The following is a 16,171-nucleotide window of genomic DNA, read 5'->3' as shown; positions in this document are numbered from 1 at the left end:
TCAATGTGATTTTATGATTGATGCCTGCCTTCTACCCTTGACTGAGGCTCTTAGAGAACAGGATCCCTTCTGCTTTGGTCCACCACATCCTCAGTGTCTAGTCTAGGACTCAGCACATGGTAGGTGTTCAGTAACTATGTGTGATAAGAATGAATGAAATGAAAGTATCTGATTATGATAAAACTAGTGGTTTTTGCTGACATGAAAAGGGACAGGCGAAGTCATGCAGCTTTTATTGAGACTTAATACAGTATGTTTGAAGTTAGGAAAATCCCACTTGAAATCAGTCTTAGAATCACAGACTTTAACAAAGTGCTGTTCAGTAGAAACATAATAGGAGCCGCATAGGTAATTTAAATTTTTTTTAGTTGTCACATTTTTAAAAAGCAGAAGAAGCTGTTAAAATTAATTTAATAATACATTGGATTTATCCAATAGTCAAAATATTATTTCAACAAAGAATCTAAGAATTGTCAATGATATATTTTACATTATTTTCTTTTTGTATTAAGTCTTTAAAATCTGGAGTGTATTTTACATTTCCAGCCTATTTTAATATGGGCTATCCACCTCTCAAATGCCCAAGACCTACATGTGGTCGTATTAGTGCATTTAGGAACATTTTACATACAAGAGAGTTGTAGTAAAGTGTTTCAGTGCTTTCGAAAATTAAATTAAAATTTTTGAATTCAAATAAGATACTAATCATTTAATACCAAGTGCCATAGTCAGAAACCAACACATTTCTTCTTTTTTAACATCTTAATTTTATTTCTTTCAGTGTTCCAAGATTCATTGTTTATGCACCACGCCCAGTGCTCCATGCAATACATGCCCTCCTTAATACCCACCACCAGGCTCACCCATCCCCCCACCCCCTCCATCTAAAACCCTCAGTTTGTTTCTCAGAGTCCACAGCCTCTCATGCTTCATCTCCCCCTCTGATTTCCCCCAGTTCACTTTTCCTTTCCTTCTCCTAACGTCCTCCATATTATTCCTTATGCTCCACAATAAATGAAACCATATGATAATTGACTTTCCCTGCTTGACTTATTTCACTCAGCATAATCTCCTCCAGTCCTGTCCATGTTGATACAAAAGTTGGGTATTCATCCTTTCTAATGGAGGCATAATACTCCATTGTATATATGGACCATATCTTCTTCATCCATTCAGCCACTGAAGAGCATCTTGGTTCTTTCCACAGTTTGGCGACTGTGGCCATTGCTGCTATGAGCACTGGGGTACATATGGCCCTTCTTTTCACTATGTATCTTTGGGGTAAATACCCAGTAGTGCAATTGCAAGGTCAGAGTGTAGTTCTATTTTTAATTTTTTGAGGAATCTTCACACTGCTTTCCAAAGTGGCTGCACCAACTTTTGTTCCCACCAACAGTGTAAGAGGGTTTCCCTTTCTCCACATCCTCTCCAAAATTTGTTGTTTACTATCTTGTTAATTTTGGCCATTCTAACTGGTGTAAGGTGGTATCTCAATGTGGTTTTGATTTGAATTTCCCTGGTAATTAGTGATGATGAACATTTTTTCATGTGTCTGTAAGCCATATGTGTATGTCATCTTTGGAGAAGTGTCTGTTCATATCTTCTGCCCCCTTTTTGACATGATTATCTGTTTTTTGAGTGTTGAGTTTGAAGAGTTCTTTATAGATCTTGGATATCAGCTCTTTGTCAGCCCTCTTTTTTCCACTGGATAATTTTTCCTACTTTGTCGAAGATTATTTGACCATAGAGTTGAGGGTCCATATCTGGACATATTCTTTTCTTTTGGTCTATATGTCTGTTTTTGTGCCAGTACCACGCTGTCTTGGTGATCACAGTTTTGTAGTAAAACTTGAAATCAGGCAACGTGATGCCCCCAGCTTTGTTTTTCTTTTTCAACATTTCCTTCGTGATTCGGGGTCTTTCCTGGTTCTATACAAATTTTAGTATTGTTTCATCCAGCACTTTGAAGAGTGCCAGTGGAATTTTGATCAGGATGGCATTGAAAGTATAGATTGCTCTGGGCAGTATAGATATTTAACATTGTTTTAACAATGTTTCTTTTAACAATGTTTTATTTTCTTACAATGTTTATTTTTTTTTAAAGATTTTATTTATTTATTTGACAGACAGAGATCACAAGTAGGCAGAGAGGCAGGCAGAGAGAGAGGAGGAAGCAGGCTCCCTGCGGAGCAGAGAGCCGGATGCTGGGCTTGATCCCAGGACCCTGAGATCATGACCTGAGCTGAAGGCAAAGGCTTTAACCTACTGAGCCACCCAGGAACCCCCACAATGTTTATTCTTTTAACAATTTTTATTCTTCCCATCCATGAGCATGGCATGTTTTCCCATCTTTTTGTCTTCTTCAATTTCTTTCGTGAGTGTTCTGTAGTTCCTTGAGGATAGTTCCTTTACCTCTTTGGTTAGGTTTATTCCAAGGTATCTTATGGTTCTTGGTGCTATAATAAATGAAATTGATTCCCTAATTTCCCTTTCTATATTTTCATTGCTAGTGTATAAGAAAGCCACTGATTTCTGTGCATTGATTTTGTATCCTGCCACATTACTGAATTGCTCTATGAGTTCTTGTAGTTTGGGGGTGGAGTCTTTTGGGTTTTCAATATAAAGTATCATATCATCTGCAAAAAGAGAAAGTCTGACTTCTTCTTAGCCAATTTGAATACCTTTTATTTCTTTTTGTTGTCTTATTGCTGTTGTTAGGACTTCTAGTACTATGTTGAACAGCAGTGGCGAGAGTGGGCATCCTAGTCGTGTTCCTCATCTCAATGGGAAGGCTGCCAGTTTTTCTCCACTGAGAATGATATTCACTGTGGGTTTTTCATAGATAGATTTTATGAGTTTGAGAAATGTTCTCTCTATCCCTATATTTTGAAGAGTTTTAATCAGAAACAGATGCTGTATTTTGTCAAATGCTTTTTTTGCATCAATTGAGAGTACCATGTGGTTCTTCTTTCTTCTCTTATTGATTTGTTCTATCACATTGATTGATTTGCGAATTTTGGAACCACCCTTGCATCCCAGAGATAAATCCCACCTGGTCATGGTGGATAATCGTTTTAATGTATCGTTGGATCCTATTAGCTAGGATCTTGTCGAGAATCTTGGCATCCATATTCATCAGGGATATTGGTCTGGAATTTTCCTTTTTGATGGGGTCTTTGCCTGGTTTAGGAATCAAGGTAATGCTGGCTTCATAGAAAGAGTCTGGAAGTTTTCTCTCTGTTTCTCTTTTTTGAAATAACTTCAGGAGAACAGGTATTATTTCTTCTTTGAAAGTTTGGTAGAATTCCCCAGGGAATCCTTCAGGTCCTGGACTTTTGTTTTTTGGGAGTTTTTGATCCCTGCTTCAATCTTGTTACTAGATATTGGTCTATTCATGTTGTCAATTTCTTCCTGTTTCAGTTTTGGAAGTTTATAGGTTTCCAGGAATGTATCCATTTCTTCCAGGTTGCTTAACTTATTGGTATATAACTGTTGATAATAGTTTCTGATGATTGTTTCTATTTCCTTGGTGTTAATCGTGATATTCCCCCTTTCATTCATAATTTTATTAACTCGGGTCCTCTCTTTTCTTTTGAATTAGTTTGACCAGTGGTTTATTGATCTTATTGATTCTTTCAAAGAACCATCTTCTAGTTTCGTTGATGCGCTCTACTGTATCTCTAGTTCTAACTCATTGATCTCTGCTCTAATCAATTATTTCCCTTCTTGTGTGTGGGGTTGGCTTAATTTGTTGTTGATTTTCCAGTTATTTAAAGTGTAAAGAGAGTTGGTGTATTCTGTGTATTCTGGATTTTTTTTTTTTTTTTTAATGAGGCTTGGTTGGCTCTGTATTTCCTCCTTAGGACCATCTTTGTCATATCCCATAGGTTTTGGACTGATGTGTCTTCATTCTCATTGGTTTCCATGAATTTTTTAAGTTCTTTGATTTCCTGGCTGATCCAAATATTCTTGAGCAGGATAGTCTTTAGCTTCCAAGTATTTGAATTCCTTCCAAATTTTTTCTTGTGGTTGAGTTGCAGTTTCAAAGCATTGTGGTCTGAGAATATGCAGGGAATAATCTCAATCTTTTGGTATCGGTTGAGCCCCGATTTGTGACCCAGTATGTGGTCTGTTTTGGAGAAAGTTCCATGTGCTCTCAAGAAGAATGAGTATTCTGTTGTTTTAGGGTGGAATGTTCTGTATGTATTTATTAGGTCCATCTGGTCCAACGTGTCTTTCAAGGCTCTTGTTTCTTTGTTGATTTTCTGCTTAGATCATCTGTCTGTTGCTGAGAGTGGCATGTTCAGATCCCTTACAATTAATGTATTCATATCAATATGACTCTTTATTTTGTTTAACAGTGGCTTATGTAGTTGGCTGCTCCCATGTTGGGGGCATAAAAATTTACAATTATTAGATCTTCTTGGTGGATAGACCCTTTAAGGATGATGTAGTGTCCTTCTGTGTCTCTGACTACAGTCTTTAGCTTAAAATCTAATTTATCTGATATGAGAATTGCTACCCCAGCTTTCTTTTGAGGCCCATTTGCATGAAAGATGATTCTCCATCCCTTCACTTTCAGTCTGGATGTATCTTTAGATTCAAAATATGTCTCTTGTAGACAGCATATGGACAGGTCCTGTCATTTTATCCAGTCTGCAACCCTGTGCCTTTTTATGGGAGCATTTAGGCCATTCATGTTGAGAGTGATTATTGAAAGATAAGTTTTTATTGACATCATGTTGCCTGTGAAGTCCTTGTTTCTATACGTTGTCTCTGTACATTTCTGTTCTATGTCACTCTTGGGTTCTTTCTTCTTTTATAGAACCACCCTTAGTATTTCTTGTAGTGCCGGCTTTGTGGTCACATAATCTTTTAGACCTTGCCGGTCTTGGAAGCTCTTTATCACTCCATCCATCCTGAATGTCAGCTTTGCCGGATAAAGTATTCTTGGCTGCATGTTCTTCTCATTTGTGTTCTGAATATGCCTTGCCAGCCCTTCTGGCTTGCCAGGTTTCTGTGGACAGGTCTGACATTATTCTGATGGTCCTTCCTCTGTACGTAAGGAATCTCTTCCCCCTACCTGCCCTTAAGACATCTTGTCTGAAATTATGATTCATGAATTTCACAATGAAGTGTCTGGATGTCTTTCTCGACTCATTGATCTTGGGGAGGGGGTGCCTTTCTGTCTCCAGGTCACAAACACTTGTTCCATTCCCCAGATTAGGGAAATTTTCATCCAGTATTTGTTCAACTATATCTTCTAGTCTTCTCTCTTTTTCCACCCCCTCAGGGATCCCAATAATTCTGACATTGGAATGTTTCATGGCATCATTTATTTCCCGAATTCTGTTTTCATGGCTTCTAAGTTGTTACAGGCCTCCTCCTGATCCTGCTTTTCTGTCAGTTTGTCTTCTAGTCTTCCTTGTCTAATTCGGTCTTCTGCCTCAGTTACCCTAGCTGTTAGAGTATTTAGATTAGATTGGATTTCATTGATAGCATTTTTTACTTATGTCAGATCAGCTCTTACTTCCTCCCTTAGAGATTCTATGCTGCCACTAATGGTCTTCTCCAACCTAGCCATTGCCTGGACAATTTTTACCCTGAATTCCATTTCTAACATATTGTTTATGTCCATATCCAGTAGTTCTGTGGCAGAGGTCACAGTCTCTGAATTTTTCCTCTGTTGGGTGCTCTCCTCCTAGTTATTTTGGTGAGAGGTGATTGAGGGATGTATAACTCTCCATGGATGATCTCCTGTCCCCACAGAGATCCAGAAGTGTTTAATCTTACTTCTCAGGCTTATTTCATGTGTGTTCAGAGTGTTCTGGTAGATATTTAGCTTACTTCAGGGGACTGGTTGAAACAGGGTCTCCTACTTCTCTGCCATCTTGCCCTTCCTGCTCTTTTTTTTTTTTTTTTAAAGATTTTATTTATTTATTTGAGAGAGAGAGCAAGCCAACAAGCAAGAGAGAGTGGGGTTGGGGAGGGACAGAGGGAGAGAAAATCTCAAGCAGACTCCCTGCTGAGCATGGATCCCACTAGTGGGGCTCGATCCCAGGACTCTGAGGCCATGACCCAAGCAGAAATCAAGAGTCCAGAAGCTTAACCAACTGACCAGCCAAGCACCCAAAAGGCCAATACATTTCTGTCCTCCACACATAGAAACCCTTTTAACACTGATTGCCTTAAAATGTGACATGCTGAGCATGGATATGTAGGAATAAGAAAGTCTTGGTGCTGCCTAGGCATACAGCACAAAGCGGTGTTACAGGTCCTCCTTCCAGCCTTCCCTCTGAGGACTGGTCATCATGGGAGGGAGCACAGTATGCCCTGGCTCTCTCCCCTGTGTTTCCTCTTGCTTCCAGCAGAGTAGATACACTGGTGCTCTGCAGGCAGTACAGGAGGCATAACTGAACCATGAGGGATGAGAGGCAGCATCTGCTGTAGGCGAAGCTTGGTCACAGCCGGAAACGACAGCTGGCATGTTTTTCTGCAACACTGATGTTGCCTCTAGGTTCCAATTTGCCAAACTATATTCTTTTATTCTTTTAAATTTGGCTAATTGCTTCCAACTTCTTTAAAACTTTTAAAATCTAGCCTTAGTTACCCAGTATCCTCTCTCTCCTGCTGCCCTTTCCCATCACTTTTGCCATTCCACCACTTTGCTGTGCATACAGTGAGCTCTTGACCGACTTTGCATTCTTTAACAACTATTTAGGAAGGAAATGGCTGGCATCTTACCCTTCCTTCAGCCATCTATATAGGTATGGGTAACATGAATGCCTGCAGTCATCTTTGTAAGCAACCTATAACATATACAATACATACAATAATGTAACAAGAAGAAAATATAGATTCCATTATCCTTTATGCAGAATTAACTCAATATGAGTAATTAGATTTTAGAGCAAAAAAAAAAAATTGTCTCTAGCCATTTGGTAAGTATGACATGGAAAGAGTTGAAGAAGAGTAAAATACCTAGATTGTTTGCTCTGTGCATCACTAGGGGTGAGAACACTTTTCATTACTGGTTAACAACAGAGGTCAACCTGAAACTTATTAAGAAGGCACTTCAGTGGCATTTGTTTTCTGAGGTTTGAAAAAAAGTAACGGGGTGTAGGGGGGTAGTGTGCCTGGGTGGTATAGTTGGTTAAGTGTCCAACTTGGTTTTGGCTTGGGTCCTGATCTCAGGTTCATGAGATGGAGCCCTGCATCATGGTCTGCACTTAGCAGAGAGTCTGCTTGAGATTCTCTTTCTTTTTCTCTCTCTCCCTGTGCATCACCCTTCATCCCCCACCAATCTCTCTCTCACTCTTTCTCAAATAAATAAATAAATCTTAAAAAAAAAAAGGGAACAAGATTCTCTTTGGTTTTGGTAGCAACCTACCTTTAAAATGTTTCTCTTGGTAGATCAGAGATATATAAAAAGCAGCATTTCATACGCAGAGTAACAGATATTCAGAAACTGGGTAATACTTGAAAATATAGCTCAACTGTGTTATTCCAGAAACCTTAAGTTAGAGAAGTCTGTGATAGCACTGCAAATATCTGATCTCTGTTCAACCTCTTGTACAGTTGCTGAGTTGGCCATCCATCTACGAATGATGACTTGGACTGCATGACCTCAAAGAATTTTTACAAATCTATACTTCAGCATCTGGGGGTCTTGATTGGGGGCACAATGAATGTCAGTATTTTGAGAGCTTTGAGGGCAGAAACTATTATATTATTGATTTCTATGCCCAAGGAGTAGATACTCTGGGCAGAACTGATAAAAATTTCTTGTGCAATTACATATATTTTGAGCTAGGGTATCAACAGGGATGAGGCAAGTGCATTGAAGGAGTTAAGCAATTTGTTTATATGATCTATTTCATTAAATGACCTACCATCGAAGGTATCATAAATAATATTTTTTTCACCTTTGGAAATAACATCCATTTAGCTCTTGACTTATTTCGGCAATGATTGAAATTGTAATTCAGTGAGTACGTAATTGTTGACATACCTACAAAGCATCAGGTAAACTAAAGGTCAGTTAAATATTAGAGAAAAGCCCAAAGGTAGTTGTAATTTAGTGTTTTTAAATAAAATTATTTACTTTGATTGTAATTTCTATAACAGCTTCAGTGTATTATAAGATATTTAAGAACCTTAAAATACATTTAGTTTTATGGATCCCAATTTGGCTCATAATCCATATGCCTTCTAGCTCCCAGGTTCTAAGACCTTGGACTAGTCACTTTGCCTCCTTGTGCCTCAAACCCTTCCAAAGGAGTTTACATTGTAGCTGTCCAAAGTTCATATCTGCAACTAAGATTAAGAGTTTTATTTTCAAGTACGCTGTAAGTGTATTGAGTGAAGAGTCTCACAACAGGGGCGCAAGCCATTCATTATCTTTTGTCATTTGGTACCCTTTTCTTTCCTTTGCATTTGGTACCATTTTCTTTCCATAAACATACTTCACTTACTGAGCTATCTGCATAAATCCTATGATCTGCTGTTCTCTGACACCGGCCTTTCTCTAGCCTACTGGAATGTCAGACATATTTTGTTGTTTAAAAATTCTCCTTTAAAATAACCAGTTATTCCTAAAAGATCACTGTAATGGTTAGGTGTACTATGACTTGTTTTATGAGTGATTTTGGTTCCGTAATGATTTGTTTCCCACAGAAGAATTATTTTTCCTCTTTATATGCTGGGGAGTGCTGGAGATGAGTTCCACTAAATATGAAATGAAACTGTGCCTACTTTCACTCAGCTTAATGGTTTTGAGTTTCATCCATACTGTTGCATATATTAGTAGTCTGTTCTTTTATTTTATTGCTGAGTAATATTCTGTTGTGTGGATGTACCACAATTTGCTTATCTGTTCACCAAGGGATGGACATTTAAGTTATAGTTTTCAGTGTTTATGAATAAAGCTGATATAAATATTCACATATAGGTATTTGCATGGGCATGTGTTTTCATTTCTCTTAGGTAGTTCTGGGACACATGTGGGTGTATGCATTACTATATAAGAAATTGTCAAACTCCTTTCAAAGTGGTTGTACTATACTACATCCCCACCAGCAATGTCTGGCAGCTCTAGTTGCTTTGAGTCCATGTCAATCCTTAATATTGATTGATGGTTTATAATTTTATTTCTGATTTTAGCCATCCTACTAGATCCCGATTCTCTTGCTATCTCCTTAATGATATTCTGGGCATCTTTGTGGTCCTATGAACCTCTTTTCTCTCATTAGGCTGACAATTTAGCTAAATGTTTTTACTAAGTTATGCACATTTGTTTATGTGGAATCAGGTTCTCCATCAAGTGGAGCATAGCTAGGAATCAGGTGTTCTGAATTGCCTTTTGTCAGCAGGTTGAGTTGGTTGGAACCTGATACTAATGACTCTTCAGGATTAATAAAGTTAAGTCTACTTGATTGCAGAGACTCCTATAATCCCGCATAACCGCTTCATACTAGAACCCTTTTTAACAAAGAACTCCAAAGAGTAAATGCTTCAGTGGAAATTTACCATCAACGGAGAAAAACCCTAAGCTGCATATTCAGTTATTATTCAAACAACTCGCTAGGAAATGGAGAGAGTCAAGCTGAACAACAACAGGCTAACGGACTTTTAATTGAAATGTCACTTTCACTATTAAAAAAAAAAGCCATTGCTATGATGTGTGATAAAAGTTGATGGTGTCCTATTTCTTTGTGTGGAATTGCTTTTCTCCCATCACTGACTTAATTTGATTGCAACACTTTGTCAGCTGTCATGTTTGGGTTCCCTCAGCTGCAAACTATAGATAATGGGAGTCTATGCAATTTAACAATCATGCTCCAACATTTGGTCTCTTAGAATCAAGATGAACTAAGAATTTTATTTCCCCCCATGACTTTGGAATAATAAAGTTCAAAGCTTTCTTCTTCATCTGTCCTGTTTTTTACAGGTGGCTTGTTTAATATCTTGCATTCTTGTCCTGATAGTCATCTACGCGGTAGGACCCTTGCTTTACTGGCTGCCCATGGTACAGTAGTACTTTTTCATTATCTACTTTTTAACTTTACTTTTAATGAAATCATTGTATATTAAAATGTCTTAGAAGAGTAGTCTCAATGGCTCTACATCTGAAAACCATGTGACAGAAGTAATGATTGAATGGGGGGGGTTGGACAGAGACCACATTTGATGGGGGAAGAATGGGAAGAAACCATGGCTGTTTTCTGTTTCTTCGGCTTATGTGTTAAAATGGCATTGTGGAATTAGATTTATTCTGTGCTTGTTTGGAGGGCAGAACTGGGCAATCTCTGGTGTAAGGCACAGACTTTGGGAGAATTTTATCAGAACTCGGACTGTTAGAAAAATGTGTGTAGGGCAAGGGAGTAAGGAACAAAATACATCTTGCCACCCTTGATATCTTTATACAAAGTGACCCAGAGCACCACTGTGCTTTTCATAAGTCTGGGGCACCGAAGTGATCTTAAGATCCTGGTCTTCAGAGAGCCAGACATCATCTCATTCCTGTCTTGTTCTAATTCTTCATTCATATAGTGAGTATCAATCATTTCCACAGCAGATCTTCTAATAATCAAGTTCACTTTTCAAGAGAGTTATAAATATCCATATGTGATACCAGATCATTGGTGCTGAAGGCAATTATAAAGAAATATATAATATAAATATTTAATTTTTTTGCAACAAACTTCAAACGGCAGTGGCTAATTAAAGTTAAGAGGACATTTGGTTTTATAACATGCACCCTTATAATTCATTACTTTTCTTTTCTTTCTTTCTTATGTTTTACAATGGCATAAATTTTATACTGTGATTTTCTAGAATTGATATTATATTCCTAAAGTACAATAATAGGTTAGTTCTAAACAAAATGAATATTGCTTTAGTCTTCTAAATGGTGATTGCTTTTCTCTAGTAAGGACTTTAAAAACAAAGGCATAAAAATTCCTTGGTCTTTTTAAATTCAGATTAAAATCTTTATCTTATTTCTTCATCAACTTATTTCCTATTTGTAGTGTGTTCTTGCAAGTATTATTGTTGTGGGACTGAAGGGAATGCTAATACAGTTTCGAGACTTAAAAAAATATTGGAATGTGGATAAAATTGATTGGGTAAGTAGAAATTTGACCTAAAATTTCCTTCTTTGGCTTTAACATGCACTGCAAAATCAACTGTAATATTTTTATTTGCAGAAAATAGTTTTGGCCATTTGAAACTTGTACACTTCATAAGCTACCATTTATTTTCTAAGTTCTTAATAAAGTCATTAAAATATAGAAAGTAAACTATTTTTGTAAATATATAGGCTGTAAAATAGAAAATATTCATTTATTTGAGGTATATAAAAACAGAAATGGAATTTTGTCAAATTTTGATTGATGTGTTGTTTGAGAACTTTTAATGAAATGCTAACTAATTTGAATTAGGGATGCTCAGTTTCCATTTTGAATTGATTCTGGAAATGAAGCTCATCAAGGAAGCACACACTAATAGAACACATATGAAAAAATATCATTAATTGCTAAGAAATGTGTTGCATTAATATAGGTTGAACATCTTAACAGTGACCATATTCCTTCTAAATATAGTCTCACGAACTTAATTTTAAAGGGGTTACATTGGGAGGAGTGTTATGTTAATAGGATGTTGCCAGCAAGAGATTAAATATTACTGATCAATGATCAAGTGTGGCTTTTACTAACAGAAATGTTTAACATACATATTCTAGAGAAATGTATCTATGCAGGAGCATACAAAATACTTTACATTTCCAATATAGGTGAAGTATTTCATAAGTACCCTTTATTTAGCTTTATCATGGCATTCACCATATTGAAATGCAGTAGTCTATATATTTCCCCTCCTTTAGATTCTTTGCTCAGAGAGACTTTGGGGGGATTATTTGTTCTGGTGCCTATTTTCATAATATATCTCCCAAGGCTCAGTATTACTCTACCAAAGTACAAGGCTGGGTGCCATGGGGAATTCAGAGATAAATAAAGAACTATTTGTCTCCTCCAGACACTTATATTCACTTATATATATTCCAGAATATTTGTGTAGAAGCAGACATAGAAACATCAACTTATTATGCAAAGCATGATACAATATGACCTGGAAGCAAAAGTACAAGTTTAGTTCTGGGGGGAAAAATGGAGGCTGGAGCATTTAATTTGGACTGGTCCAAATGAAAGAGTCTGACAGCTGAAATGTGAACTGAGACTTGAAGGAACAGTATTTGATAGGCAGGCCAAAGGATTAAAATTAGCCAGACTCATGGAGGATCATGACTTTTTAAAGGTGATATGTTTGAGATAGCACATGGATATAGAGAAATTAGAGGATGCAGACTTACTGAACAAGCTATTTGATAACCCTATGATAAAGGTATTTCTAAGGAATGCATTAATTACATAAGAGGGAGCACATTACCATATTGGAAGGGGAGTGATGTCAGGGAAGGCTTTTTCCAGGAAATGATGGGTAGAACATCTAGTGTGAGGGTGGGAGTAGTGACAGATGGGGTTGCAAAACTTAAGAATGAGTTGGACTTGGAAAGGCTGCTAATGTTGTGCAAAGAAGACTAGACTTCATTCTGAGGGCAGTGAGACATCATCAAAAGGTGATGAGTCTCAAATGCTTTCCCACGCGACTTTTTAGACCTGGCGCTATCTGCAGGTATTGAGGGATAAGACAGAGAAATCACAAGTTAACATGATTTTTTTTTTTTTTTGTATTTTATGTGAATTAGTTTTTCTGCATGGATGTTCAGTGAAGTTCTTCCTTGCCATGAGGTTTGGTAATATTATCAGAATATTTCTTGTGGTTGAACACCCAGCATCAAGTTTCTATGAGAGTGATGTGTCCTTTTGATCTCAGAATTAAGGATTATATACAAGGTTGAAGTGGACAGGTATTTTTTAGTTGCTAAGGAATTTAACAGTGAGAAGCCATTGATGATTGGGATACAATCTGGGCATAGCATTTATAGTGAGACTATTGCACAGACTTTTTTGAAAGTTTAAGAAAATCATGTAAGCAGTCCTCACATGAAAAGTCAGAAATTTTTATTACTTTAAATTGTTTATGTTGAATAATGGATTCCACTTTGAGCTGTAGATCAAAACCCTCTCTGAGGTAATGAGGAAATAGGAATCCAAAATGGAGACCATGGGCTCAGAGCTGAGTTTGAGTAACTGAACATGGGAATAGAATTCACATCTACAGAAATATAATAATGTATATCAATCACCAGAACAGATCAAGAAGAGGTGAAGTGATTGAGTAGCTGCTCAAATGTATAAGGGTTTATGTGTTTATGTATTTCCTACTTCAGGTCAGCTTTGGAGTTAGCTTGTGTTTAGGGGCTGTGAGTGCTAATAGAGGAGGGATCAAGTGGGAACACATAATGAAAAAAATAGGAGGCTGGGAGTTAACTAATCCCTTATAGCTGTGACAACAAACATTTGCATCTTTAATAGATATTGTTATAGAATAGTGATGGGACTTATGCTAAAAATGGAACTCTATACTGGCTATGTTGTTAATTTACATTTGGTATTTTTTTCAAAGCTATAAATGTAGCCCCAGGAAATAACTAAGCATTGTGAACCCAACTTACAATAGATGATATTGTGGGAGAGTAAATGTGCTTTAAAAATAGAACCAGATGGTACCAAAATTTTTGGTTGCTCTGATGAATCATGGCCTCTGGGCTCTGTGGCTTTTTTAAATGGCAGGAACCAGGATCCTCAGTTCCCTCTGCTATATTGAATCATGGAGGTTGGCCATAAGGAATTGGACTTATAAAGCTTTCGGGTAAAATCTTATTCTGCCACACCCAGGCGGGTTCAGTCGGCATTAAGTGATGAGTAAGAAACAAAGCAATCATGGCAAGTTGAAGTAATGATCAAAAACTTGCAGCCTTATTTTGTATGTGATGAAGCATAATGTAATTCATTTGGGGGGAAAATTACACTGTATACATATAAAAGACTCAAATGATTGTCTTTTTGCCTGAATAGAGGAAAAACATCTCAATGTCTAACCTATGAGATGACAGGCTGAGGATGATGTCATAATAAGTCCTAACTTAGCATTACATTTCTTGGTGATGGATCTGAACATGAGAAAACTCAAAATATATTTTCTCTCTTTACTTCAGAATGTTTGTTTCTTCTATATCAAAAAGAATTTTATAGATAAAAATCCCTCCATTTGCTTTCAAGGGCTTGGCTTTTCTAAATAGCCCATCACAAAGAACCACTCAAGCTCCATTTAGTTAAATAATACAAAGGAGAAGCATTTTGAGTAAAAAATGCTATTTAGAAACATTTGCTTTAAACTTGTCTCACTCCGCCCCACAAAAATCTGTGCTATCTTCAGATTATAGAGAAGTTTCTAACTTTTTCATTTGCATATGAAATTGAATTAGGTTGTTGAAGATGTTTTAAAGTTCTAATATAGCCATCTGGACAGAAAGAAATTAACTTTAGAATTATATGCATAGGTAAAAGTGATGCAAATAATTTAGGGAAAAGAGAGAGCTTGAACATTTTGTTGGTCTACTATTTGATGAATGCAGGATATTGTGTTTAGGAAATATAACCTCCTGGATTTCATAAATTATTTTGCTTTTAAAGATTTTTTTTTTTTGCCAACAATAAACTTAGAAATGTCAACTATAATACAATATTTTGTGATAGATTGTCATTTCAGGAGGTGGACAAAACTGTAATAATGTTGAATAATGTTGGAATCCCAACTAAAGGAGAAAAATAATTTTCTTGCCATCTTTTGAAATATTCCCAAGGCCTAAATTGGCTCAGAATTTTCAGCTTTCATAATGTCATAAGAAGTCGCCCCTTGCAAATAAAGTTATAACAATCTTTATAGTGGCTGATCTAAAAGTGTCCTTGGTAGTGTTAGATTTAATCATTTTAACTGTTAGGCTTTGAGGGTCTTATGTAGTAATAAACTACATTAGTTCTTTGTATAACAATCTTAGAACACAGGCATTGTGGGGAATGACCAAAAATCTGCTAACAATTGCTTGTAATATTACATTAAATGAGAAAACAGTGGGAAATTATGGCATGCTTTTGAACCATACACATCAACCAAATATTTACAGATCTGAAAGGAAGTGTTGTTGGGGATTGAACTAGTAGGGGCTGGCAGTTTCTAGAAATGAAAGAATGTGTCTTTTCCCCACTTTTGCTGCTGGGAGTCTGATGGGACCAGGATTCGTCTCTCTGTCCCAGGCTTCTGTTTACCCCTTTTTAAATAATATATTCTTGCGGAGAGATTTGGTCACAGGAATGTTGTAGAATAAGATTGTGAGGAATTTAGCGATCATGAGAAAGATGAGAAATTACTAAAAGGTTTGTATCTCCTATTTCCTCCTTCTCTTTCAGGGCATCTGGGTCAGTACATATGTATTTACAATATGCTTTGCTGCCAACGTGGGGCTGCTGTTCGGTGTGGTCTGTACCATAGCTATCGTTATCGGTCGCTTCCCAAGGTAAGATCTTACTTAAATGCTGTCTATTTTGACACAGCAGCAAAGTCAATGATATTGCCAGTTACTTTTATTACTGTGGAATATTGAGTGCTATGGTCATGTTTTAGTTGGTATCAGAGAATTAGAGATGAAAGGAAAAGGTTTCTCTACATACAATATATGACAATTTTGGTCTTAATGAAGAAACTTATCTTGTCCACACTATAAAGTGAAACATAAAATCTATCAAAGTAAATAAATTAACCCATACCCATACACTGTGCCGCAGAGCTGTTTTTTTTTTTAATCAAGTGAAGGTGATATATTATGCAGTGACTACATAAAATTTAATCATTTAGAAAATTGAATAACTTCAGTAAATTTTTCAGAAGCCAGATTTATATATATATATAATATACATAAATATATATATAATATACATAATCATTTATTGAAGAACTAGATAATTTATTAAAGATAAGTTAGATAATTTATTGAAGAGCTCTAGATAATTTATTGAAGATTTCTACTGAACATCTGTAAACCATTCCCCTATTTTGGCCAGTTATTTTTCTACTTTGAGTGTTCATCACCTGATAATGCTTCTACTCATTTCTCATCCTTCCCTTGAAATTCTTTGTGAAATAATATACT

At 36.5% G+C, this 16,171-nt stretch overlaps 1 protein-coding gene across 1 annotated transcript in view; it reads left to right on the top strand.

The window, feature by feature from the left end:
- LOC111146693 (solute carrier family 26 member 7) overlaps positions 1 to 16,171 on the top strand; it is a 112,759-nt gene that overhangs the window by 72,238 nt on the left and 24,350 nt on the right. The window contains exons 10-12 of the mRNA XM_022502356.1: positions 9,950 to 10,027; positions 11,031 to 11,126; positions 15,432 to 15,538. Coding sequence (XP_022358064.1) covers positions 9,950 to 10,027; positions 11,031 to 11,126; positions 15,432 to 15,538 — 281 coding nt within the window. The remainder of the gene's footprint in view (positions 1 to 9,949; positions 10,028 to 11,030; positions 11,127 to 15,431; positions 15,539 to 16,171) is intronic.

The sequence above is a fragment of the Enhydra lutris genome, unplaced genomic scaffold (genome assembly GCF_002288905.1).
Source record: "Enhydra lutris kenyoni isolate GAN:26980312 unplaced genomic scaffold, ASM228890v2 scaffoldscaffold14, whole genome shotgun sequence".
Taxonomy (NCBI): domain Eukaryota; kingdom Metazoa; phylum Chordata; class Mammalia; order Carnivora; family Mustelidae; genus Enhydra; species Enhydra lutris.
The sequence above is the reverse complement of the archived record's forward strand: the minus strand, read 5'-3'. Positions and strand labels throughout refer to the sequence as shown.